The following is a 27,259-nucleotide window of genomic DNA, read 5'->3' on the forward strand; positions in this document are numbered from 1 at the left end:
GCATCTCCAACTAATCGGTGTCTTTTGTAACATAACCACCAGGTCACCATTAAAACAAACAATTAATGGTAATTTGTTATTACCATTACTATTACCTAGGATTAGTTCATTTAAGATTGCCGCAGTCAATACAAGATTGTTTGAATCAGGACCCAGACATTTTGCCTTTAGTTGTTATGTCAATTGAGTTTCTTAAATTCCGTGGGACACCCCACTCCACTTTTGTTCTCATGACAGCGACTTATTGGAAGGGACTGGATTGCTTTTCCTGTAGGTGATTTCATGTCCTGCATTTGTCTGATGGTGCCTCACGGTATTGTTTCTCCATCCCTCACATTTTATGCTTATGGATATTTAGATCTGAGACTTGATTAGATTCCGGTTTAATTTTTAGGCAAAAATCCTACCACATGACTCCAGGGGGCACATCTTGATTGGTCACCTGAGTGCTGCTGGGGTTGGCCAGGGCATCCAGGCAGTCTCCTATGTCTCTTGGGAGCCTATCCTCTTTGGCTTCTGATAGACCCCCCTGCTTTTCTTCCAGAGGTGTCCATGAGCACTATTTCTGAGGTTCTCGGGAGGAGGGTTCAGCTGAAAGGTCTGATTGGGAAGCGAGCCATGAAGTGCCCGTACTGTGATTTCTATTTCATGAAGAACGGCTCAGATCTCCAGCGTCATATCTGGGCTCACGAAGGTGAGTACTCATCTTTCAGGGTGGAGCACCCTTTAGTTTTGTGCTTCCATGCTTCATGTGGGGAGTACTTTAGGAGGAAGCTGTATCGCCTTGTGCCTTATAGTTAGACTTCTCCAGCTTACTGAGAAATGTGTCCACCAGCCAGCTAAGCTCAGTGATTTTAGTCACTGCCTGTTGAGTTGCAAATGCAGTGAGCAGAAGTGTGCAGTTGTATAGCGTCCGTTGGAAACGTAGTGAAAATATAGTGAAGTGTAGTGAAATAAATTCCCATGATGTCTGTGCTAGACAGTGAGCTTCAGAGAACAGCACCATCTTCATCACCTTGGTAATTGGTGCCCGCTGCAGGGTGCTGGCACGGTAGGTGCTGAGGAAGTGTTGGTGTTACAGGTAAACAAAGGTGAAGAGGACAGCAGAGAGGCCTCTAGTCCAGCATCGTGGAGGAAGAATCCAGAAGGCAGGAGAGTTGCATGGAGATGAAGTAGCAGAAAGAGGAAGACTGGCTGTGATTTTGGGGTGCTTTCTTGTGAGGGAAGCTTGGGGAGCACACTCTGGGAATTTGGGCAGTTGGAGGTCAGGAGGCTGCTGGAGATAGCAGGCTACCAACTTTGCTTCCCACTGTAAGGATGTGGCTCTCCTGGGGTTGCAGTGCAGAGCCAGGAGCCTGGGGAGCCCTTCTGGACTCGTGCCGAGGTGAGTTAGGAAGCTGGCATGCCGCAGGCAGGAATACAAGAGGGTTCCTGGAGAGGGTTTCGACGGCGAGGAATAGAAACACCTGTTCTCAGGCCTTGGGGATGCACCATGAGGAAGGGAGAGGTGAGCAGTTCACTACTTGATGGCATAGGGACCCAGAGAGGATGGCGGGAGCGGAGCTCAGAGCCCAGGTGGGAGGTACTATTTATTTACCATCATGCATGCACCTGTGCTCTGAACTCTGGGCATACCCCATAGCCTTGTTGAAGCCTTGGCTTCCTTAACCACAGTCTTGGGTCTTGTAGACAAGGTCTGAAAATGCTGAGCACACCGTGTGTCACATCCCCCACCCCGTGCTCAGTGTCGGGCACAGCATCCTTCTCCCTGTGCATGTTGCGCTAGGTGTCATGGCCTTTTGCTTCACATTTCCCCCTGGACGGCAGCCGCAGGGGCCCTGGCTTCTCAGCCTCAGAGCCCCTCAGTGTGTGCTCCAGAGTAGGTCTGCAGTGCGCGTTTGTCTAGTGGAGGGGGAGCAGCCACAGTTCAAGCCATTAGCCCAACAATAGCCAGCGTCCTAAGGCTCTGCTCAGTTTATGAAAATGTGCTCTTGTGTCTGATCCTAGGTATCCAGTCCCATTGATTTCTTTTTTTTTTTTTAAGATTTTATTTATTCATTCATGAGAGACACAGAAAGAGAGAGAGACAGAGGCACAGGCAGAGGGAGAAGCAGGCCCCACGCAGGGAGCCTGACATGGTACTCGATCCCGGATCTCCAGGATCACGCCTTGGGCCAAAGGCAGGCACTAAACCTCTGAGCCACCCAGGGATCCCCCGATCCCATTGATTTCTGCACAGATCCACGTTTACTTTAATTCTGGTCAACTTAACTCCATTCAATTGAATTTAATGAACATGTGCTACAGAAACTGCTTGGAGTCTGTGCCCAAGAGGAATTCCTGGACTATAGGGAGAGGCAGGTATGGACGACCTGCAGTGTGCTATAGCAGTTCTGATAGAGAATTCCAGGAGATTGGGACACATGGAGACACAGAGAGGGAAGCAAGGGGACTGTCTTGGGCCAATCAGAGAAGGCCACATGCTGGAGGCCGTGGCAGGACAGGGCACGGCAGTTGGAAGGAATGGCGTAGATGAGAGCATGGCAAGGCATGTGTGCAGTGTGTTCAGGAAGGCACGTGCCCTGCTTTGTTCAACAGGGATATGCACGTATGTTCTTGGGACACATACGCATATGCACACGTAGAAGTAGGTGTGTGTGTATGTGTGATTTTGTTATACATGGATCTGTTTTTCCTCCTCCTCTGGTAGGTGTGAAACCCTTCAAATGTTCTTTGTGCGAGTACGCAACTCGAAGCAAGAGTAACCTCAAGGCTCATATGAATCGTCATAGCACTGAGAAAACTCACCTGTGTGACATGTGTGGCAAAAAATTCAAATCAAAAGGGACGTTGAAAAGTCATAAGCTCCTTCACACTGCTGACGGTAAGTAAATAACTCCATACCATAGTGCGTTTTTTTTTTTTTTAACCCTCTTGAAAGTGAGACGTGAAGCTGACGTTTCAAGTCCAGCAGAAGCAGTGGATGTGTCTGCAGGCCAGAAAGAGCGGGGTCTTCTAGAATTTCGATTCTGATCAAGGGCAAAACTCCCTGTGCTCAGGACTAGAGCCATGTCTGACCTCCACTGTGCATGGGTGGGTGGATGGGGAGGGGATGCTGCTCCAGGGAGTAAGGCACCCTCAGGAGGCCTTGACCTGAAAGTTGCAATCCTCTTCAGCCCTCCAGCCCCACCTGAGCCTGAGGGGCATTCTGATCACACCTGACCTGAGGCTTCCAAGTGGATGCTTGTCATCCAAGCAACTTCAGGGTTTGATATTCAGGCCAAAATGGGGCTCAGTTTAAAATACCAACAATACTTGGGCAAATTTGACCTTGATGAAGTACACTTACGTTGATCTCTAAGTTCATTCATTCGTAAGGAACCATTGATTGAGTTCTTACTACGTCCCAGACGTGCCTGGGGTATAGGGTAGGTAAGGAACAGTTGCTGCCACCAAGGAGTCTATACCCCAGTGGGGAGGAAGAGAAGCATGCAGGCCGGGCTAAAGGTGGGTGCTGTGATGGAAGGGGGCTTGGCAGCCCTAGGGAGAAGGAGAGGTGGTGGGCAGTGGTCACAGTGGCCAAGAAAGTCCCTGAGATGAGCAGAATAGAGGGAAGAAAAGTAGAATTGTTTTAAGAAGACAGGCAGCTAAACCATAAGAGGCCTTTAATGTTTTTAATTTTCTTTTAAAAACCCCAATTGTGGGAAGGTCTTGTCAGTATTCTATGTAATGAGATTAATAAACCATATTCATAAATAAAACAACCAGATGGCTGTTTTAGCACAATTATATACAAAAATTGGAATTCACCCTAAAAATCAAGAGTGATTGCAACAATTATTTTTGATTTCCGAACTTATGGGATGACATAGCCTTTAGGTCCTGCCTTTATTTTAAGAATGTTCTAAGGAATCAATCCTGTTGTGTGTGGGTGAGCTTGAGGGGCTTGTGGGGAGGCCACAGGCTTAGCTCGGCTTCATTAGACTTGAAGATCCAGGGCTTGCCTAGGCTGAATGAAGTCCAGGGCCATAACTATGCAGATTTAAGCAGTGTGCCGTAAATAAGAAAATCCATAAGCAAAATAATTAAAAACGCAGTGACAGTAAAGCAGTTTTGCCCTGAGTAATGAAAGCATTAAATCATGTAATTATTCATGAATTCTGTACCTTCGGAAACAATACGCCTTCCTGGTATTTCTTGACGTGGAAGCACACGAGTCACAGAATCCTGAAAAATACAGTGCCACTGTATTTTTACAATACAAGCCACTAATGACAAATGGTTGTCCTCAGCGCTGGAGGCCTGGGGTGTCCCCTGGGCTGTGGTGGCCGGGGCGCTGTGGCCTCACGCCTGGCCCAGAGGTCTGGGTTCTGGCCTGAAAGGATTCACGGAGATGGGGTGTGTGTCTAATCAGGGGCTGTGGACCGACCGTAGTTGGATGTGGAGGGGAGGGCTGGGGCGGGGTGAGGGCAGCAGTATCATGGTGGGCATGGCAGTGGGCAGTGACACATGCCGCCTGTCCCACCCGTCACTTTGCTCCCTGAGCTCTTCAGCAGGAGAGGGAATTCGGATGGGCAAAGATGGTGTGTACTCAAAGCGCTAAGACAACCTTCTGGAAGGGGGAAGGCCTTGTAGGCATTATGAAATTTTTTTTTTAAATTAATTTTTATTGGTGTTCAATTTACCAACATACAGAAAAACACCCAGTGCTCATCCCGTCAAGTGTCCGCCTCAGTGCCTGTCACCCATTCCCCTCCAACACCCACCCTCCTCCCCTTCCACCACCCCTAGTTCGTTTCCCCGAGTTAGGAGTCTTTATGTTCTGTCTCCCTTCCTGATATTTCCCAACATTTCTTTTCCCTTCCCTTATATTCCCTTTCACTATTATTTATATTCCCCAAATGAATGAGAACATACACTGTCCTTCTCCGATTGACTTATTTCACTCAGCATAATACCCTCCATTATGAAATATTTTGTGACAAAACAGGAAATTTGGATTGTTTTTTCTTTTCTCTCTCTCTCTCTCTCTCTTTTTTTTTTTTTTCCTGCCATTTTAGGGAGTTTGAGGTATTTGTAAAGTCATGTGTTGTTTTCAGACACTCACCAGTCTGGGAAGAAGAGCATCATGCCTTAGGTATGGTGAGAACACGACTGGAATGGAGGGTCCTGCTGCCTCGGTGCGCCACCTTTCCACCCCATGTGGGCTTGAGTTTGGCAGGGCAGGATAAGGACATGACACCTTGACACCCCCTGGGTCTCTCTCGACCATGCTTTGTGATGAGGGCCAGTGTAGCTTCACCCGGTCTAACTCAGGGGTGGCCCCTATTTCCCCACGGTTACGAGGACTCACCATGGTCTCATGTTTTCTCCAAGGCCAGCTTGATACGTGGGGTGCCCGACCACAGCCTGGGTGTCCCAGCTCCAGGGACGGTCTGCTCTACAGCTGGAATCAAACGACAGGTCTACCTTTTTCCTTTCAGTTTTAAAAAAAGCTTTGAAAAAAGTTGAGTTCCATCTCCTACCCACTTTTTTGGTGCACTCACATTTTATTTGGATGGTTCCTAAAAGCTCTTTGTATCTCAGTGGTTTGTCATACTGTGCACGTATTTCCCTCTAACTCAACATTTGCGTTTACGTTTTGTTAGCCACATGTTTTTATATACGGAAGTTTAAATAACCTTGCTTGCTTGCTTATTTATTTATTTATTTATTTATTTAGATTTTATTTGTTTATTCATGAGAGACACAGAGAGAGGCAGAGACACAGGCAGAGGGAGAAGCAGGCTCCATGCAGGGAGCCCGACATGGGACTCGATTCTGGGTCTCCAGGGTCATCCTGGGCCAAAGGCAGGCTCTAAACCGCTGGGTTTCCCCAGGGATCCCCACCTTGAATATTTATACTTACAAGTTTTATCCTTTATTTTTTTCTCTGTTGAAAGAAACCTCCCTCATCTTAGGGGAAACTTCTTTTGCAATTTCTTCAAGTTTTATTTTTGTAGTTTATAACATTAAACAATATTCTTGAAATTTATTTTGGTGTGTGGTGTGTGGTAGGGATCTTACTATTTTTTTTTCTTAAACAATTTTCAGTTGACTCAACATATTTATAGAGAAATCAGTCCTTTTCATTATATTTTGGAATGCCGTTCTCTGAAGATGCTGGGCATGTTCTGAGATTTTGGTCTGTTTCAACAATCTCTGTTTCTAGTATGTTGTTTTATTAGGTACTATTTCTATAACTAATTTGATTACACACACGTATGTTACTCTTTTTTCTTTTCTATGAACGTCTCTTAGTTTTTCTCATTTAGTTATTATTCCTTTGGGTAAATTTTGAAACTGCTTGGTCAAGATAAGAAAAATATCTTCCAAAAAAAAAAAAGGAAAAAGAAAAACACCTTCCTCTCCACCAAAGGAGGACACTCTCTCCCGCCCCAGGGATGCCCCTGTGAACCATGTGACAACATCACACGTCCTCGAGTTCCTCAGGAAAAAGTGCTGCTACTCAGGACTTGGTTGCCTTGATGAGGCTGTTAGCCTGGAAGCATAGAATTAGCTCTTTACTTGGAAGCAAACATTGCTTTAAAACCTGCCTGGGATGACTTGGTTTTTAGTGTATCTGTTGTATCAGTAGTGATTCCACAGCTGGTCCCCTGGAGAAGCTGTGTGGGGTAGGTAGAGCTACGACGGAGGCCTGAGTTTTGAGTCTTGCTTGCCTCTGCCTCGTAGGGTGTGCTTGGTCAGGTCACTTTTCTGAGCCTCAGTTTCCTTCTCAGTAAAACAGGGATCATGATAGCCCTGTGTCTTCTGGGCTGGAGGGTCAAATACCAGAAAGTGCCTCCTGCTCACCTGGGCCCCACCTGCCCTTCTGGCTGTTTCTTCTGGGGCCGCCTTAGCTCTGACCTCCTGCCCTCAAAGCCCGCATGCTCCTAGGCTGACGTCTCCTCGGCCTGCCCGTGCTTGCACACTGTTTCTGTGGAAGGCTTCCCAGCTTCTGTCTCCAGCTCTGACTGCCCGCTCAGCATCTTCACCTGCACGTCTAGAAGGCATCTAAGCCTATGCGACACTTTAGCTCCTCATCTGCCCCTGACCTGTGTCTCCGGCCAGCCAGGGATCCCCAGACGTGGAACAAACACAGTAAAGGTTTTAGACTTGAAGTGCCATGTATGGTTCCTGCCGTATATTCTTCTTCTTTTTGATTTGTTTTGTTTTCTTCCCACAAACCTTGAAAGCTGTCAAAGCCATTCTGAACTCCCAGCTGTGCAGATACAGACTGGATTTGGTCCGGGGACCAGAGTTGGATGATCCCTGACATACCCGTGTCAGTCACTGGCCACTCCTTGTGGTTCATTTGGGTCAGAAACCTCAGGTCATTCCCAACTATCTCGTTCACACCCTGCCAACGGCCCGTTAGCAACTTCTGTGTGTTTTCCCTCAGTTTCCCTTTCTGGCACCCTCGTGGTGTTGTGTTTGTCCACCTCATGCGTCCTTTCTTGCTGTGGCCACCTGACGCTCTCCCTGTCTTTGGTCTTACCCCCGCAGTCAGCTCCTGGACAGTGGCCAAGCCACAGCCCGGCTGATCCTCCCTCTCAGCCCCCCATCTCCACCCATCTCCTCTGCTCTCCCCTGACCATCCTCTTTCTAGACACTTCCGTCCCCTTCCTGTTCTCATACCTGCCAGGTCCCTGCCCTCTTGGGCATTTGCCTTCCTTCTGCTGCCATGCTCTTCCCACCGAGTCCCTTACAGCCCACCAGCCCTCTGCATCATCCAGACCCCGTGAGTCCCTTAGGTGTCTCTTCCTGCCTTCTCTGTCTCGAGCGTCCTGTGTGGTTCGTGTCTGCCATGGGACTTCTCCCCAGTACCTTCAGGCTTTCTTCCATCTTTTTTTTACTGTTTCTCTGTAGACTTCTGTGTTCTGTGCATTATCATTTCCTTGTTCATGACTTTCCATGTCTTCCACAAGACTGTGAGCTCCCCAGGCAGGGACTTTGGACCTACCACATTTGCTTGGTTTTGTATCCCAGGTACTTAAAACAATGACTGGCTTACAGTAGGTACTCAATAAATGTTCGTTGGTTGAATGAGAAAAAAAAACAAAACAAAACAAAAAAACCCCACAAAAAACACAAAAAACAAAACACAAACAAACAAAAAATGTGAAGGGCCTTGCAGACAGTAGTTGGGATGTAGAAACACTCGAAAAGTGCCAATTATTTTCCCCACCTCATTCCTCAGTTGTGTTACATCAAATGCTTGTGATTTGGAGGTTGTAAAATATGATGGAAACACTTACTAGTAAAGGAATCTTGGGTTTCTCTCAATGAAGTGAAAGGAACTGAGTAGCCTCCCCTTTTACCTGCTTGTGAATCCAACTTTTCACATTTCGGGGCTTCTCTGAAGTGATGGGTCCCTGTGTGCTCATCTTGTTTCCCAGAGGAGCTCATTACTGTGCCTTAGAAAGGAGAGGTCACAGTGGGCAGAGGTTTCAGTTCAAAGGTTTGCCACTCAATATGTCCAGAGAGAGATGTTGATCTGTAAAGGGCCCAGTTAAACCCTTGGGGTGTGTGGCGGTGGTATGAAAGAATTTCATGCAAAAATCCTGCTAAAGTGCATTTTCCCCTTTTTGGCTTTAAAGAGGGCCTCCGCGTGTGTGGTCTAGGCTTTCTGGGGATCACGCCACCCCCAGCAGATGGGGCAGGTACAGGGGCGCCATGCCTTGCTGTGACATATTCCAGCGAGAATCCCCAGTCAGGAACTAAAAAGCTCTCTGAGGAGCGGTGCTAATTCCTTCGGGTCCCCTCCTGCCCCATCCAACCTGCCCTCGTACCCTTGAGTTAAGACGTTTTCTGGTAAAATGTAACACAGAGGGATTCTCCAAGCTTCAAGCACTCTTGTGCGTGTCATAATTAGACAAGTCGAGCGTCGAGTGTGGAGCTGAGTTCTGAGCGGAGGAAGCACCATCCCCTCCCCACCTCCCCCCTACACTCCTTCAGTTTGTGATAAGAGGTTCCACAGTGACACGTGGAAATACTCTAGGAGCTGGACATGTGGAGTTATTTTTCTCCTCTTCCACTCTGCAAGCAGAGTCCTTGTAGGATAGAGTAGCCCCACTTAATCCGTAGTCTCTTTACTTCTAGAAACACACATTCTAGAGCCAAGAAGTTAATAAATGGAAAATTTGTATCTGAGCAGCCAGCTGGCCTTCCAAGTTCATATATGAGGCTTCGGTGAGCCTGGCTTCTGCACAGGATCCTTGTCCCTCTCACCCTGGCGCTCAAGGTGAAGGGATGGGGTGGGCATGGACACGGTGGGCTTCCATGGCTTACCCTTGCCGGCCGGTGTCTGGGTGATGGGCAGCAGCGTGCAGGCCAACGTCAGTGCCCTTCTGCATGTGCCCCCTGGCTGTGCCCACCTGAAGGTCTTCTCAGGTTTTTATACACCGGAGAAGTAACAGCCTGTAGAATAAAAGGAACCGTATGGCTTTCTGAACAGTCCCCTTAGACTACTACACAGATTTGTGTGTTGAATAAGGCTTGCGGACCTAAAACCTCAGTAGGGTGGAGGGGTCTCAGCAACAGATTGCAGATACCAGGCCCAGCGTCTGTGACCTCAAGCCAGTTGTGGTGCCCTGCCCTCTCCCGTCCTTTTCTCTGGCTCTGGGCCGCCTTCTCTTTCTTCCCATGCCGGGAGGCCGATGTCTTCCTCCTTGTCTCGAAACCGATATCTAATTACAGAGAACCATCCATCTCTTAAGTCTGCACTTGCCTGGAGTTCTGCCGTTAAAGCACAGAGGCTGAAGCCTTCAACCGTATTTTTATTGCTGTAGCTATTTCTGTCCTGATTTGCCATTGTACAAAGTCCTGCAGATGCTAGAGCTGTGGAGATGATGCTCCGCACACTGCCGGCTGCAGCACGTGTTACGCTTCCTGTGGGGAGCTTTTCTTACCTTAGGCAGCACACCCCGGTGTGCCAGGCTGCATGGGGCGGTGGTAGGGCAGACCAGCTTGGAGCCACTTGCAGCCCGTACGACCTTGAACCCGTGCTTCGTGAGCCCCGTTCATTTCCTGTGGCCACTGTAACAAACGACCATACATGTAGTGGCTCGAATCAACACAGACTTACAGTGCGACAGCTGTGGGGCTCAGAAATCTGAAATCAGGTTGTCAGCAGGGCTGCATTCTTTCTGGAGGCTCTAGGGGAGACTCTGTGTCTAGCCTTCCTTGTTTCTAGTATCTGCCCGTCTCCTTTGCCTCCATGTTCAGAGGCAGCAGCAAGGTCCTTCCAACCTGGCTGTCCCTCTGCTTCCATGATTACATCTCCTCTGTGACCCTGACCCTCTGTCTCCCATAAAGACCTTTACGATTTCACTGAGCCGATCTGGATAATAGAAGGTGATCTAGCTCAAGATCCTTAACCTGGTCACATCTGCAAAATCCCTTTTGGCATAGTAGGTAATAGGCTCTGGGGATTGGGACCTGGCTATCTTTGGGGGAGGGCACTACCGACTGCAGCGGGGTTGTGGGAAGATTATTACTTGGGTTCATATTAAGTGTGTCAGTTCATTCTAAGTGTCAGGTAGATGTGCCTCTTCTCCTAGTGGTCAGTGTTGTCATACTGTCAACACAGGGTGGACACAGCGTATTTATAGCGCTTCATCATCTGTGTCATTTAGGAAAGATTCACTTCTCTTCTCTCAGATATTCTCTCATTAGGAAGGCACAGTGCAAGAGTTAGTATTTAAAGAGCATCAGTGTTGAAAAAGGTAAAGTCAGTGTTCTGATAAATTTACTTATGCAAAATATCACCGTTTGCAGTAAGACTGGATCAACAGTCCTGATAGGATCTTTTCACCCTCATGCCTCTAGATATTCTCACTAGTAATAGTTCTGATTTATGCAAATTTCCTTAAGTATTTTAATGCCCTTTCAAGTTTGAGGTACACATAAAATTTGATTTGGCAGGAGTGATTTCATTTAACAGGTTTTTAAACAAGGTGCCTTAAATTAGAAGAAATTGTCCATCGCTGTCTTTCTTTGTGTGCTGATGGACTCCAAATGCCAGAAGACAAAGGGCATGGTCTTATTTTCACAGGATGGTTTGAGATTTTTCTACCATTCCACCTCTCCCTAGTTTTATATAGAGCTCTATTTAAAGTAACCAAGCAGCTGGAACCGTCCTCAGGGAAGCTCATCGAGGAGATGAGGGTGTAGTAAGACACAAAGGAAGCTGACAGGTGCTATGCAGTTTCTTTTTTTTTTTTTTTTTTTAGTTTTTTGAGATGTAATTGAAGGTGTACAGCATAGTGTTTTGGTATAGTGTATATATTATGAAGTGATCACCATAATACGTTTAGTTAACATCCATCACAGCACTTAGTTACAAACTCTCTTGTTATGATCAAGTATTTTTTAATTTAATATATTTGACATATAACATTGTATAAATTTAAGGTGTACAATGTGTTAATTTGTTACATATTTATATTTATATTATCATATGTTGCCATCATAGTAACACTGTATTTATCACATTTGCATTGTAGTGCAATATTGTTGTGTATATTCATTATATTCTGCATTAGCTCCCTATGGCTTATTTACTACGTTGCAAACTTGAGCCTGCGACAACATCAGTTTTTATCTCTTCATTCCCTGGTAACCACCATTTTACTCTGTGTTTTTTTTTTTTTTTTTTTTTTACCCAGTTTGACATTTTTACATTCCACAGAGAAGACAGTGCTTGCCTTTCTTTATCTGACTTACCTCACTTAGCGTAATGGCATCGAGGTCCATTCGTGTTGTTGCAAATGGCAAGATACTCTCCGTTCTCATAGCTGAATAATATTCCATTGTTTGCCACTTCTTTACTATCCATTCATCCATTGATAACGTTTGTCTCATTTCTGTGTCTTGACTGTTGTGAACATGGGGGTGCAGATAGCTGTTTGGAATCCTGTTCCTTTGCATGTTATACCCAGTAGTGGAATTGCTAGATAGTAAATAGTAGATGGTATGGGAGATCTATTTTTAATTTTGGGGGGAAGCTCCATATTGTTTTGCATGGTGGTTGAACCATTTTACATTCCCACCAACAGAGCCCTGGGGTCCCCTTTTCTCCACATCCTCACCAGGGTACTGTGTGTTTTCTAAGTGCTGGTCACCAGGCTGGGGGCTACATATATCCTGGAGGGAACCCCCCCACCACCAACAGCTGCCTGCAGGTGTGGGATAAGTGCTGCTCCCCTCTACATGGGATAGCCGCCTCCTGGGGCAGAGTGTGCAGCGAGGCTGGTGCCCCAGTGGCTCTCCGGCCCTCCCTCTTGCACATTCATCTTGTCCTCCACAGCAGAAGGAAACCCAACAGGGAGGGCAGTTCCACATCCCTTGGGGTTGGGGGTACCTGTCTTCACCTAACTCAAGGCAGAGTAACCAGGATTTCTGTTTTGCCCTCCAAATCCTGTGCCCTCTGTCCTAACATGACAGGCTGGGTAAAGGGCATATCTCAGGATCCCTGGACTCTCCTCTGCTGTCTGTCTGGTGCTGCTTGATTTCAGGCAATGTCCTGGCACCAGGTCCAGCCAGTGCTTCACAGGTCAGAGGTGAGCTTCATTCCATCAGCAAGTCAGCCGTGGAATGCTGGCTGAGGAGCTCACATTACCAGAGAAAGAGACTGCTGCCAAGGGAAAGTGGAATGCAGAGGGATGAACAGAAGGAGTGGAGGTGACCTTTCCACCCACTCCCTTCCATCTTCGAAGGGGACTTGTATCAGATCACACCTTTTGTGCTTGCTTTGGCAGCACATATACTAAAACAGATCACACCTTTTGAGGGAACTAGGAGCTGGTGGTGAAACACTGCGTCCAGAACGGGCCGCAGTGTCTGCAGTGGAAAATCTCCAGCCAGCCCGGCTCTCAGAAAGATGCAGAACTGAGAGTCACGGGGCAAATAGTGCCAATGGTATCTTTTTCCTTACCCCCTGCACCAGCAGCCAAGTATTCCGCAGACTATGATGCCTTTGAACCCCACCTAACACATGTTTTCTTGAACTATTGGGCACGAGTTTCTGAGCCCCTTTCTGGGGAAGGTAGCCTGTTTTGTTCTTGTGGTGGGGTCTTTTTTCCCCCTTACCTTTTTAAAATTCAAGCATCATACACATGCAAAAAAAGCGTGTACTTGGTAAGGGTACAGCCAACTGGATTGTCACAAAGGCATCTCATCTGCATCCCCACATCCCAGGGTAAGACACAGGACATCACTAGCCCCTCTGGAGTCAGCCTTACCCTCCTACCAGCCATCCCCTTCCCTCCTCAAAGTAGCAGCTGCCCGGACTTGGAACACTGTAACCTGATCTTGCCTGTCTGAACTTCACCTAAACTGATAGGATAAGTGCTCTTTTGTGTCTGCCTTCTTCCCTTTAACATTATTTGTGAGGTTCATCTGGGTTGTTATGATTTTGACCTTTAACATCTAGGCCTCTGGGTCAGGTAAGAAGAATATCCTACCTGAGTCCAAATTCTGTGGATCGTAGCAGGGAAGACATTATTTCCTGCAGTTTGCCTTCTTCACTGTTTTTGGCAGTGTTTTTGTAGTCAGCTGGGAGTGCTTTCCTCAAGAGTGTTTCTGCAGAAGGTGGTATGGTTCTGCTTTCTTTCTCCTCCTCGCTGACAGGACTGGGCTCAGAATGACTTTTGACTGTTTGCCAACGTTAGATTGTGCCTCTGAAGACAAGAAATGACCCCCTCAGAGATTGTTCACCAAATTAGGCCACTGTCTTCTCTTCGTGAAGAAGACGGCAAAGATGCCTGGTCAGAAGGAGCACCGTAAGTCAGTGTACAGCCAGGCAAGGCTGGGGTTCACTTAAAAGACAATGAATTCTCTCAAAGTTCAGTTCAGGAACCACTGATACCATCTTATGGTTCCATGTTGAAAGATCTGTCTTGTTAATTGTATGTCCTAGGAGGTGGGCTGAGACATCCCAGCCTTTCAGTGATGGGATGCTAATTTATCCAAAATCTTGTTCTTTTGCCCAGAAAACAGCATTTTCTGTTTCCCCTTAAAACAGCAGTCACAAAGATCTAATAATACCTTCCTGTGAGAGTGCCCACAATTCTGTTACCTAACATAAATTACTCTTTTAAAAATTCTTTTTTGGGGCATCTGAATGGCTCAGTCTATTAAGTGTCTGACTCTTGATCTCAGCTTAGGTCTTGATCTCAGGGTCATGAGTTCAAGCCCCATGTTGGGCTCCATGCTAGGCATGGAACCTCCTTTTAAAAATAAAACTTTTTCAATCATCATTCATGTTCATGTGAAAAGATTACATAGTTGTAGTTAAAGTAGATATCATCCTCATAGCCTTAAAATTAATTATCGTAATTATTGTTCGTTGCTGTAGAGTCCATGAATATTACATTTAGAGGTTTGTAACGTCCCATGATGGTGGTAGGGGGCCCATGTGCTGCATAACAATAACTTATTTTCAGACGGTGTATTATTTTCTGTTTTCTCTTCATTAAGACTTATTTGCAAGGAGCCCTTTCTTGAGTATGAACTACTCCTTCCTGTCAATTAATTCCATAAGGACACATTTCTGGGAGCCGGGTGGCTATTTTGTCTTGGTGGTTTTAATCATGGGCTACACTGCCAACTTGCTGCTTTCAGAAAATTGTGCCAGAAATATGAAAGTGTTCTGGCTTAGCTCTTTCACGTTACTAGAAATGGCCAGTGTCTTGGTTTAAGATGTGTCAGATCTTACCGTGTTACTATAATTTTTAGTTATTTGATAACTCACAACTGAACAGGTAAATTTGAGAATTAAATGGATGGACTGAGTTAATTTGCATCAACATTTATATCGTTTGCCAGTTCATAGTGCTGTATGTAAGTGTTTTCTATCAGTGGACTTCTTTTGATGAATTTAATTAATCCTCTGTTGATGAATTGTTCACATCTTGTTTTTATGTGTTTGCTTTCTGGGGTCTTGGTGTTTTGTACTCATGCACTCACTGGTTCATTCAATAGCTATGTTTGTTGAGACTCTTTTGTTGCACTTGATAGAAACTCATTTGAGGGCGGTGAAGCAGGAAAGGGGCCTTTGTTATCGTGGTACCTGGGGAGCTTCTAGAGACTCCAGGGCTTTGTGTGTTTGGTTACTCCTCCCAGAGTTTTCACCTCCTCTTCACGTGGCTTGGTGATCCTCATCCTCCTTTCTTAGTTTGGCTCTCACGTCCTCACAGAGGCCTGTTTTTGTTCCATTTCATTTCCTGGTGCCTGTTGTGGGGAGAGAGGGAGTGTGGCTCAGCTGACACCCTGTTGTGGCATCTCCTGATGCCAGCTCACCACTAGCCCTGCAACCAGTGAGTGCTCACCACTACACACAGGGACACAGAATGAGAAGTGTACCATCCCATCTCCAGAGTACCCACAACTCAGCGAAGGTGCCAGACTGACCAGCTGGAGATGAATCGATGGGCCACTCAGATACAACAGTAGACGATATAAGAATAGTAGAACAAAACCAGAAAGCTCCTGCTGTCATGAAGCTAATGATAAACAGGATAAATCAATACAATATATGATATAGTACAGTTGAGGTATGAGACTATTTCAAATATTGAGACCCTTGAAATAGGAAAATGAAAATAGGAATATGAGACAATTCACGTTCAACACGAAAATGTTATGAGATGAGGAATTCCAAAAATGAATCCATAAAGGTGACTCTAGCTATAAGTGGGATGGTGGTGGTGGGATCTGGGAAGGGCATCCCAGGCCCTGGGAATGGCAGGTACAGAAGTCTGGGGGTGGCAGGGGTGTGCTGTGTTCTCAGAGTGGAGTATGGGGGGGGGGCAGAGGAGGTTGCTTGTGAGCTTAGAGGAGTTACAGGGAGCCCATCATAGGGGGTCCTGTCAGCCCTTGCAGAGGTTCATAGTTTGCTGGGGTAGAGAGAAGGCCAGAGCAGTTGTAGGGGGCAAGATGAGGAAGGCCTTCTCTAGACTCTTGCACTTTATCACTTTCCCCTGCTCTGTTATTATTTTTTCTGGTTAAGGTATATTATATATAGGTTGGCTTAATTAGACCCATCCCTGAATTGTCCCTGAGAACACCAGGGAGGTCAAAGGGATGGGACCAGAGGGGCACTGCCACAGCTGTCCTGAGTGGCCATGGTGGGTCACCTGCATGGACCCTCCAGCATCATCTCATAGGGGCTACTTCTCCAGTGTTTACCGCTCACTGTCTGAGTCCTTCCTTGGATCACACAGGGGTTACCTCCCCAACGCTTTTAATAAAGCCACCAAGTTGCAGAGAAGAAAGAGCCCAGCGTCACCCAGGGTGAACTGGACAGAACTAGAAGGAACACACTTCTTCCAGTGGCCCTTCTTGGGTACCCTTTTCTAATGGGCCACCCTCTTGTGCAGTGGCCTTTATGGTACAGATATGTCCATTGCTGTTATAAATTTTTTGTTCTCTTGGGGAATTTGTGTCATAACCTTACTAGTGGACGGATGGTTACATGGCTCTGAATGGGAACTTTGGGGTCCAAATCCAGGCTCTGCCACTGACCACTTCATAACCTGGGAGTTGCTCAGATTCTTTTTTTTTTTTTAAGATTTTATTTATTTATTTATGATAGACATAAAGAGAGGGAGAGAGAGAGAGAGAGAGAGAGAGAGAGAGGCAGAGACACAGGAGGAGGGAGAAGCAGGCTCCATGCCGGGAGCCTGATGCAGGACTCGATCCTGGGACTCCAGGATGGCGCCCTGGACCACAGGCAGGCGCCAAACCACTGAGCCACCCAGGGATCCCCAGTTGCTCAGATTCTTAATCCTAGGTCCTCATCCGTAAGAGGGGTGAGCACTCTCTGCCTCCCCAGGCTCTGGGGTACTTGGTCGAGGTCATAGGCATCAAGTTGTAGCACGGCTGCTGGACAGTAGCTTGGAGGATAGAGCTAGCCAGATATGTTATGTGAAAAGTGGATGAATTTTTTTACAAAAGTCACTTTTTTTTTTCTTTTCTTTTTTTTTTTTTCCTTTTCCTGGGCTGTGTGATCCAGATACAGACACTGATATACATTGGCCAGCCCTTTGAGGCCACTCTAGCCTCGGGTAAATACTACGTTTCCCGCTTAGTTCTCAGGAGTGTCTTGATAGAACACAACTGATAGTCTCAAAGCATTGCTCTTCTGTGATTAGTCATGGATCTCCATTGCATTATTTTAATTAGGCAGCAAAAGATTGCATCAAGTGCTCTCCCAAGCCTGTTTGATAGAGGCTGTCCATGGTTGCTGAAACATTTATAATATTTATTGCCCGGACTTTGAGGCTTCTTTAGGGGTGGCTTTTTGGAGGTATGTTCTTTCCCTGTCTCTCACAGAACCCTGGGAGTATGTCCATAAAAGGCTGACTCTTGATCTCAACCGTGATTCCATTTATTCATTTCAGAGTACCTTATTTAGCACTTAATCTTTTCTTTTACTCGCTGAGCAATGTGTATTGGTAATGAGTGAAAATATGTATCATTTTGGGGGATGGCTCTATCAGCTTTCTTCCCCGTACTCTGGTGGTGCAGAACCCAGCACCATTTTGCTCAGGCTGCCTGGCACAATGATGATGTATTTATGTGCATCAGGAATCAGTGGAGAAGTATGGGTGGCTGAGGTTATATCCAAGATGTGTAGAAATGTGCAGCCCTGTGTTTGAAAAAAGATGACACTATATTTAAGAACAAGTGTCCATTGGTCTCTAATTATGACGTGTCTGCCTTACATATGAAAAAGTTTTCCCCATACTTAGGACTTGCAAAATTAGTAGAATCTAGAATTTGGGGTTTGTCCTTCTAGAATGATAGTGTCATTGTATTATTGTATTTATACTATTATTTCTCTTTCACTATTACTATTGAAAGTGTTATTCATGTAAGATACACAGAATTTTAGGAGTGCCTGAGTGTCTCAGTCGCTGAAGCGTTTGCCTTCAGCTCAGGTCATGATTCCAGAGCCCCATGTCAGGGTCTCTGCTCAGGAGGGAGCCTGCTTCTCCCTCTCCCTCTGCCCCTGCTTCTGCTCGCTCTGTCAAATAAATAAATAAAACCTTTAAAAAATGATATATAGAATTTCCTTTCTGTTCTTTGCCCAGTTCAGTTTAGTAAAATGTATAGAATGTGTTCAGTGTGTGCCCTGCACTCAGGTGCTGGGGGTGCGGGGCTGAATAAGACACAGTCCTTATGAGCAGCCAGGGCAGCCCCAGGCTTGTGGACAGGTGGCAATGCTGCACATGTGGGCATGGACAGAAGCACATGGAGAGGGGCTCTGGGAGCATGACGGGGGCTGACTCCTAGCCCAGTTGTCAGAGATGTCATTCAGCTTGAATTGTGAGTTACGGTGAAGAATGGCCAAATGCTGAGAGGCATTGTGCCCCAGGTCTGGAAAGTATTAACAAAGGCTTGGCAAAGGCCAGAAATGAAGATTTCTGTGTCACAGAGTCTCACATACAGAGGGGAAGGCAAACCAGAAGTCAGAGAGAAGGGTCAGGTTGGGGGGAGTTGGTTTGGTTCTGTAGGGCTTTCTGTTCCATGGTCTGGAACTTCATCTCTGTTCTGTGGTTGGAGTCCTTGGTGGGTGTGCAGGAAGGGCTGTGGGAGAGTTTATGTGTCAGATCATCTGGATGGAGGCTGGGGCATCCACATGGATGGACGATGGATGATGGACCGAGGGACGGAAAGAGAGAGGGTGGGTAGGTGAGTGGACGGCTGGTTAGTGGATGGATGGATGGCAGATGGATGGGAGGGTTACCTGAAGTCAAGGAAATCAGTATACAGGCTTTCGTCCTTATCCAGGAAAGAAGTCAGGAGGGCCTAAACCAGTGGGGAGATGTTGAAACAGAGAAATAGAGAAATATTTAGGAGGTGAAATCAGGTGCTGAGAATCTGAGATGAGTACAGTTGGAGTCATGGAGATGCTGAGGAGGCTATCAAGTCTCTGACTTCATAATCAGGTGGGTAAAGAACTGGGAAGGCTGGAGCTGGGACCCATTTGATGGGAAAGACAGTAAGTCCAGGTCAGCGCATTTGGATCAGAAGCCAAGCAGATGGTTGGATACTAGGTCTCAAGATCAGGGAATGGTAGTGGATGTAGAAGAATGAAGAAGTAAGAATGGAAGGTATAGATTTTGGCATTAAAGGTTTATAGAAGTCTCCAGGGGAAGGTTCTATGCAAGGATGCATCTAGAAGGAGAAGAATGGGACGATGAGCAGAGCATTGTGGAATGCCGGCGTATGGAAGATGTGGATGGGAGAGGATGCCTCATGGACACTAGATACCAGCCTATTAGCAGAGCCGTATGCAGCATCGTCCAGAAGAATGCCGATGAGATCCACCATCAGCTGGGCCTCATGGAGCTCACTGGTTTCCTTGGTGAGAGCAGGTTTCTGGTGACAGGTGCCATCAGCCAGTTTTCATCAGGTTTGAGAGGACACAGGGAGGGAGGCTGCAGGCTGCAGAGGGAGACGGCTCTCTCACCCAGCCCGAGAAGGAAGGATGTGCCAAGCCCCTGGGAGGAGCCAGTGTTTTCTGTGGTGCCACGTGCAGTGGCTGTGCCCCTGGTTCCCCGAGAGGCTTGCACCCCTTAGAAACTGCTTGGTGAACAGTCGACAGCTAGCAGAAGTTGGGCAGATTTATATTTGATCGATGTTCGTGCTATTGCATGTCATGGTTTCACTTGTGATAACCAGGGAGTGAAAAATGTAGCATGCCCGTATGTCCATTAATTTGTTTTAACAAATACATCATGGGCCCGTTCATCCCATCAATGAATGTTCACATGTTGCTAACACGTGAATCCTCTTAAAAGAGCAGTGTGTTCCATTTCTGTGTAGCTCTGTTCTCCCATCCCCTCACGTCGGCCTTGCACGCTCCTGCCTGGGTTAGGCGGTCCCGGCACAGATCTTGCTGCCTTGCCGAGTGGCATTTTGCTTTCTCCTGGCTCTCAGGACATGCTCTTGGTGAGATGCTGCAGGCCCTTGATGCCCTGGTAGCTGCTCCAGGGCCAGTGCTTGTCCCTCCCTGAGACCACATGCTTGGGGTTCTGGAAGGAAGACCCAGCTCCCGTCTCCTGAGCACTGGGGTCGACACCTCTGTGCTCCCCACGTGTTTTCTTTCCTCCAGGCAGCTGGACACACCCTGACTCTCTGTAGGCACCTGCTCCAGCGTCGCTGCTCCTAGGGCTTCCCAGGCAGAGCTGGTTGTTCTTCTCCCTCTACCGCAAGCCCCCCTTCTGCTGCCACCTGCAGTCAACAGGTGTCTGCCTGTATAGGCTGCTCCCCCAGGGGCTGTGCACTCCCATCCGGCATCGTTACACACCTGGCTCTGTGCCTGGCACTTCGTTCACACACAGGAGCCGTTAGCCTCATGTGACGCTCATCTTCTCCTCCCTTCTTTCCAGGGAAGCAGTTTAAGTGCACGGTGTGTGACTACACAGCGGCCCAGAAGCCCCAGCTGCTGCGGCACATGGAGCAGCACGCCTCCTTCAAGGTGAGAGGGCTCGGCACGTGGTGTGCAGGTTCGCGGTGGAAGAATCTCGCTTGTCCAAATGAAGGTGTCTTATTTGGGGGGGTGTCCCCCTCACTCCCGGATCCCCTTAGGTAGGCTGCATGGAGTCCAAGGTATAACTCACTTCATGGCGTGCTCTCTCCTTCCAGAAGTAGCATGCGCAGCTTCTCTGTCATTTGGAAACCAGGTGCAGGGGGGCACATGTAAGAGCGTGCAGGCTAGAGAAAAGGCCTGCTCTTACTCTTAAAACCTGGAGGGATTTAGAGGAGACGATGTGAGTGCTGAGGATGAGGGGGTGGGCCTTCGGATCCCGGACTGCCTCGGGTCAGTCCCCTGATACAACAGGCATGATGATGCCCAGCTGGAGGTGGTGGTTATGGGGCACCCTTGGCAGTGCCCAGCACATTGCAGGGGCCCGGGAGATGGTGGCTGTCTGTATTCGTGTCATAGCTGTAACTGAGATCCCCCGAATGTAGATGCTAAATATGCACCCAGTGGCCACATCTGCTGCAGTCTTCGACAGTAAGACCTGTGCGTGGTCCTGTGAATTTGTTTGATAAAAATGCCTACCTGGTGCTGGCAACTCAGTCCTTCAGATTGCTGCTGCTGCTGCTGCTGCTGCATCCACACAGGAAAACGGAAAGCATGATGCTCTAGAGTGTTTGTTGAAATTGTGTCCACTGTTGAATCCTGGAGAACATAGAATGTGGGAGGGGCTGTGGGGCGCCACACTCATGGTTGGAAGTTATTGATCACCTGCCGTATGCCTGTACTGTGCCAGGAACTTCACTCCTGTCAGCGCTCCCCTCCCCCACGGTGGACACTGTCATCTGTATCTGACACATGGACCCGAACCTCAGAGTAGGTACCCAGTCCCCTAGTAGGCTTCTTGGCCGCACCTGTTACCATGCTGACCAACCTGTGCTGTCACCACTTTGGAGGGGATGAGGACTCTCCCATCAGCAAGCTCTTCTGAGATTTCATAGGCAGGACTGGCCTGTCACCTCATGGGAGTGACAGTGTCTTAGCAGGGAGCTTCTTGAGTGCCATGCAGACTTTGTACGTGATCAAAATGAAGAGCTTTATCTTGCATTTCACAGCCACAGATGTGCTCCTTTGGGGGACCCTAGGTTTCCGTAGACTAGCACAGTAGGGTGCTAAGAGAACAGAAAGCCGAGGCAGCTCTCACTTCATAGATGGGCAAGTAGGACCTGGCCGGGTTCTTTATTGTCCTCCCATCCCAGAACTGGAGCTACACTTTTCATCCTGGGTTGTCAGCACAGGACGTCTTCCTTCCCCAGCCATACCCGAACAGTCTCTCTGCCCCAAAATCTTCATTGTTCTCCAGCTCAGATCTGTGGAATCTTTGGCTTGTGTGCATAGGAAGTGGATTTGGGGCTGTCACCCTTGCGTGTAGCTCTCAACCATTTCCTGCCATCACACAGCTCTGTCAGTTTTCTGTTTACTGCTCTGCTATCTCCAACTTATAGCTTGAAACTACACAAGCTATTGAATAGTAGAGCATTCCAGCACGGGTCTCACTGATCTAAAGGCAAGGTGATGGCAGGGCTGTATTCCTTCTGGAGGCTCTGGGAGAAAATGCATCCTTGGCCTTTTCTGGGTTTTGGAGGCCACCGGCATTCCTTGGCTTTTGGCCTCAGTCTTCCATCCTCCAAGCCAGCAACGTAGCATCCCACCTCTCTCCCCTCTGCTTCCCTTCCGCCTTTCACCTGGGAGGACCCTGGTGATTTCACCTGTGAGCCCATTGGATGCCCCAGGAGAACGTCCTTACCTCAAGGTCGGTTGATGAACAACCTCAGTTCCACTTGTAGTCGTAACTTCTTTCTGCCACATGAGCTTCTAGATCTCAGGTCGTGCTTTGCAGGGACATTATTCCACCCACTGCATTCCCCCACTCTGTTTTCTTCCTTTCACATCTACTCCGTGGTAGAAAATTCTCACCAAAACCTGAAAATCCATAGTCTGCATGCTTCCACGCTCCCTCTGCATACCAATGGCAAACATTCCTAAGAAACCAGGCCTCTCCTGTTTCACTAATCCTGCACAAAGCATCAAAATCTTCACACAGACACTACTAATCTACTGCAGTTGGCCTGCAAGAGGAAACCAGTTTGCTTTTCTAGATGTGGATACATAATTTGCAATATATAATTTGTGTCAGGAAACACTGTAATAAGGGCAAACTCTTGTATTGCCTTTTAAAATTACTTGTTGTTATTTATATATTTATTTTAAAGATAAAATTAATATGTGTTTACCATGTAAGATTTGAAAAGTGCTTTTCATTCCCTTTGTCTGCAGAATTTTTGGGTACATTATTTTTTTAGGCCTAATTGAGGTCATACTATAAATGAGCATTTTTGGGTGGAGATTAAAACATCAGCTTTATCACCGATAAAGCTCCTATTAAAGAATGTAGCTTAAATGAGTGGCCAGATGGTTTGCCAAGAATACTTCGCTTTTGAGTTAGAATAACCTCCCAGTCAAAGGCAGGGCTGGAGAGCCTGCCTGATTTGAACATTATAAATATCGCCCCCCCCCCTTTTTTTTTTAAATCATCACTCCCTGGGCATTTTTCCCATTTCATGAAAATATACTTACTATAAAACTAATTCTAATGGCTGCTTTAGGATGAGTATCATAGTTTAATTACCCATTCCCTCATAATTGGACAGTTTGGTCCTTTGTGGTTTTTGCTGTTACAAGTGACTCTGCGATGGACATCGTCATGCCAAAAACATTTTCAAGTCATCCTAAAATTGAAAGGACTATAAAGCATGGGGTGAAACCCATCAAACCACTGAGAATTCACAAGCAGTGAAGGTGTTATATGTGCCTCTTGCAGCCGTAATTAAAATGCATTCCCGAGGGCGGAAACAACACTATCAATCTTGAGCAAGTGCCAGAGAAGATGCACCAGAGGAGCTGCCGCTGAGCCAGGGATCTCCCCACCAAATGGGCTTGTTCCCTCCCCCTGGCTGTTCAGCTCTTTGCTTTCTCTCAAATAAATAATCCCACACGCTGCTCAGTGAGGCAGTGTGATTGCAGGAGGGACTCACCTTACAGTTTTCTCTCTCTGTTGGGCTCCTGTGACCCCACAACTCTGTTGATAGAACTGTTCTCAATTATGGGGCTGGGTGACTCAGTGGTAGTCCCCCTACACATTAATCAATGGTGGCTTTATTTCACTTGCAACATGTTTATTCTAACATAATTCTTTTTTTCTTAAAGATTTTATTTATTTATTCATGAGAGACACAGAGAAAAAGGCAGTGACGTAGGCAGTGGAAGAGGCAGGCTCCCTCTGGGGAACCCAATGCAGGACTCATCCCAGGACCCCGGGATCACGCCCTGAGCCAAAGGCACATAGATGCTTAAGCACTGAGCCACACAGGTGCCCCTATTTTAAAATAATTCTAAACTCGTATGTAGTCTGTCGGATTTCCAGGTGCTGTTCCCCCATCTTCCCTCCATAATAGCATCATCTTTAACCATAGTGTGTTATCAAAACTAGGAAATTGACTTTGGTATTAACTAAACTGTGGGCCTTAGTTGGATTTTACCAGTCTCCCCCCCCCTTTTTTTTAAATTAATCAAGTATATTTAAAGTAGTTTTCAGTTCACAGTGAAATTGAAAGTACAGACAGTTCCCGTAGACTGTCTGGCCCTATTTCCCACCCACACCCTCCCCCATTGTCAGCATCTCCACCAGAGTGGTACATCTGTCACAATCGAGCCTATACTGGTACGTCATACTCGCCCAAGGCCCTGGTTCTGCATCAGGCCTCCATGTTGGTGCTCAACATTCTGTGGGTTTTGACAGTGTATCCTGACTTGTATCCACTGCTCTGGTTCTCCAGCAGAGCCGTCTCCCTGCCTTGAAAATCCTCTGTGCTCCACCTGTTCATCCCTCCCTCTCCCTACTCCCCTGGCAACCACTCATCCTTCCACCGTCTCCATAGTTTTGCCTTTTCCAGAATGTCCTAGAGTCAGAATCCTACAACTTTTCAGACAGGCTTCTTTCACTTAGTAGTATACATATAAGGTTCCTCCCTGTCTTTTTAGGACTTGATAGTACACTTCTTTTTAGTGCTGAATAATAAGCCATTATCTGGATGTGCCACAGGTTCTTTTTCCATTCACCTACTGAAGGACATCTTGGTTGCTTCTGAAGTTTTGGCAGTTAGGAATAAAGCTGCTTCAACACTGTGTGCGGGTTTTGTCCGGACCTAAGTTCCCAACTCCTTTAGGTAGATACTAAGGAGCGTGATTGCTGGATTATATGGTAGAGTATGGTTAGCTCTGTGAGAAACTGCCACACTTCTTCCTACGTGGCTGTACCATTCTGCATCCCCACTAGCAGTGCCTGAGAGTTTCTGTTGATCCACAGCCTCATCGGCATTTGGTGTTTTCAGCATTTTGGATTTGGGTCCTTCTAATAGATGTGAAGATGATACCTAATTCTTCTAATAGATGTGAAGATGATCTAATAGATGTGAAGATGATACCTCATTCCTGCTTTAATGTTTATTTCCCTGAAGACATAAGCGGTGGAGCATTTTTCATGTACCTGCTTGTCATCTGTATATCTTCTTTAGTGATGTGTCTGCTCAGGCTTTTCGCTCTCTTTGTTTACTTGGGTTATTCGTTTTCTCAACTTACTGTTGAGTTTTAAGAGTTCTTTATATATCTTGGATAATAGCCCCTTATCAGATACATATTTGCAAATATTTTCTCCCAGTCTACAGCTTAGCCCTTCATTGTCTTGAATAATTTTATTTTTTTTTCAAAGATTGTATTTATGTTTTTGAGAGAGAAAGCAAGTGAGACAGCCCGAGCTGGGGGGAGGAGCAGAGGGAGAGAGACAGGCAGACTCCCTGCTGAGCAGGGAGTGTGAGGTGGGGGACCTGGGGCTCAACTCCAGGACCCTGGGATCCTGACTTGAGTTGAAGGCAGATGCTTATTAACTGATTGAGCCACCCAGATGCCTTTAAATAACTTTATTTTTTTTTTTAATTTTTTTTTTTTAAAGGAGCTCTTCTTTATTTATTATTTATTTATTTATGATAGTCACAGAGAGAGAGGCAGAGACACAGGCAGAGGGAGAAGCAGGCTCCATGCACCGGGAGCCCGACGTGGGATTCGATCCTGGGTCTCCAGGATCGCGCCCTGAGCCAAAGGCAGGCGCTAAGCCGCTGCGCCACCCAGGGATCCCGAATAACTTTATTTTTAAATTAAGTTTTATCTTTTCATTTAAAGGGGTCCTTTGTAAAGAGGACGCTTGTTTTGGCTAGCTCTGCGTGTATCGTTACGTACTAAGTGTGAGAGTTAATGCTCATTTCACTGGAGTTCATACAGCCTGTGAAGTTGGACTGTAATTACTGATTCTGAAAAATGGAGTCGTGTTGTTTTCTATCCTGTGGTAAGAGACATTGGGAGGTAATGAGAGAGAGAGAGAGCGCGAGCACACACGATCAAGTGAGCAGGTGAGGGGGAGGAAGGAAATAGTTGGATGAGTGTCAGAAGAAAGGCAGGTTGGGGCTTGCATCACAACCCTGTACAGAAGTGGTTCCACAGATCTACCATTTTAGCTGATTGGGGGTCACTCGACTTCCATCTCCAGCCTGTTTGCTATCCTGATTGATTGACGCACTCATTCTAGGATAACTATTCTAGATTCTACGCAGTGTGCTTGTTAGATATCAAAGCCAGAGAATGGCACTTTAAGGTCGTATTTTTCAAAATCCAAGAAGGAAAATACTCAAGCAGCTGGAATTCTTATATTGGTTTTTTAAATGTTTGTCTTATTTTTATGAGTGATTATCTCATATTAAAGATAAACAGCTCCCAGTATCCCAATTGAAAAATAGGTAAAGAGAACAGGTCACAGAGGAGGGAATAGCTCTTGAGCATGTGGTAAGTTGTCTGACCTCACTGATAACTAAAAAAATAAAAAATAAAAAATAAAAAAATAAAACCACACCGAGCTGCCATTTTTTACTTACAGATTAGTAAACATTCACAAGTTTGATAGCACAGCCAGTTGGTAAGGCTGCGTGAGAACCGTCTCATTCCTCATCATGGGGAGTGTAAATGGTTCCAGACTCTGGGGGGCAGGTTGACAAAACCTCCCAATTGCAGGTGTAAATGCTATTTGCCTCAGCTTGCCTCTTGTAAGAAGAGATCTAATGGATGCACTTGTGATGACTGAAATAATGACCGTGCAATGTTATTCATTGGGAACAACGGAAAGTTTGTGGATCGAGTTAAATAAACAAGGGGGTATCCAAGCAACAGAACACCGTACAGCTACAAAAGAGAGAAAGGAAGCTCTTTACTTTCTTCCTTGAAAAGGCATTTGAGATATATAATGAAGGGGGATAAGCAAGGTTTAGATCAACAAAAATACTCTGCCTTTGAGGTAAGAAAGGCCAAAGATATATCCGTATTCATTTATGTCTGCTTTAAAGCCTCTTGAAGCACATGCACAAAATACACAAAGAAACCGAACGGTTGGTCAGTGAGAGCTGGGACTGGGTAGATAGGAGGCTGGGGCTTGGAGTGAGTCCTTTCCCAGTGTCTGAGTTTTGAACTGGGTGAACCGAATGTTTTTACCTGTTCAGTAAATTTAAGTAAAAAGCCAAACTGTAAATAAAAATGATATTTTAGAAACTACCCAGTGTCAGAGCA

The 27,259-nt window shown here is 46.5% G+C and overlaps 1 protein-coding gene across 11 annotated transcripts in view; it reads left to right on the forward strand.

Moving 5' to 3' along the window:
* ZFAT (zinc finger and AT-hook domain containing) overlaps positions 1-27,259 on the forward strand; it is a 274,158-nt gene that overhangs the window by 185,587 nt on the left and 61,312 nt on the right. For all 11 annotated transcript variants that reach the window (XM_041769045.1, XM_041769044.1, XM_041769042.1 and 8 more), the window contains 3 exons: positions 545-694; positions 2,711-2,884; positions 20,442-20,530. In XM_041769045.1, coding sequence (XP_041624979.1) covers positions 545-694; positions 2,711-2,884; positions 20,442-20,530 — 413 coding nt within the window. The remainder of the gene's footprint in view (positions 1-544; positions 695-2,710; positions 2,885-20,441; positions 20,531-27,259) is intronic.

Source organism: Vulpes lagopus, chromosome 9 (assembly GCF_018345385.1).
Source record: "Vulpes lagopus strain Blue_001 chromosome 9, ASM1834538v1, whole genome shotgun sequence".
Lineage (NCBI taxonomy): Eukaryota > Metazoa > Chordata > Mammalia > Carnivora > Canidae > Vulpes > Vulpes lagopus.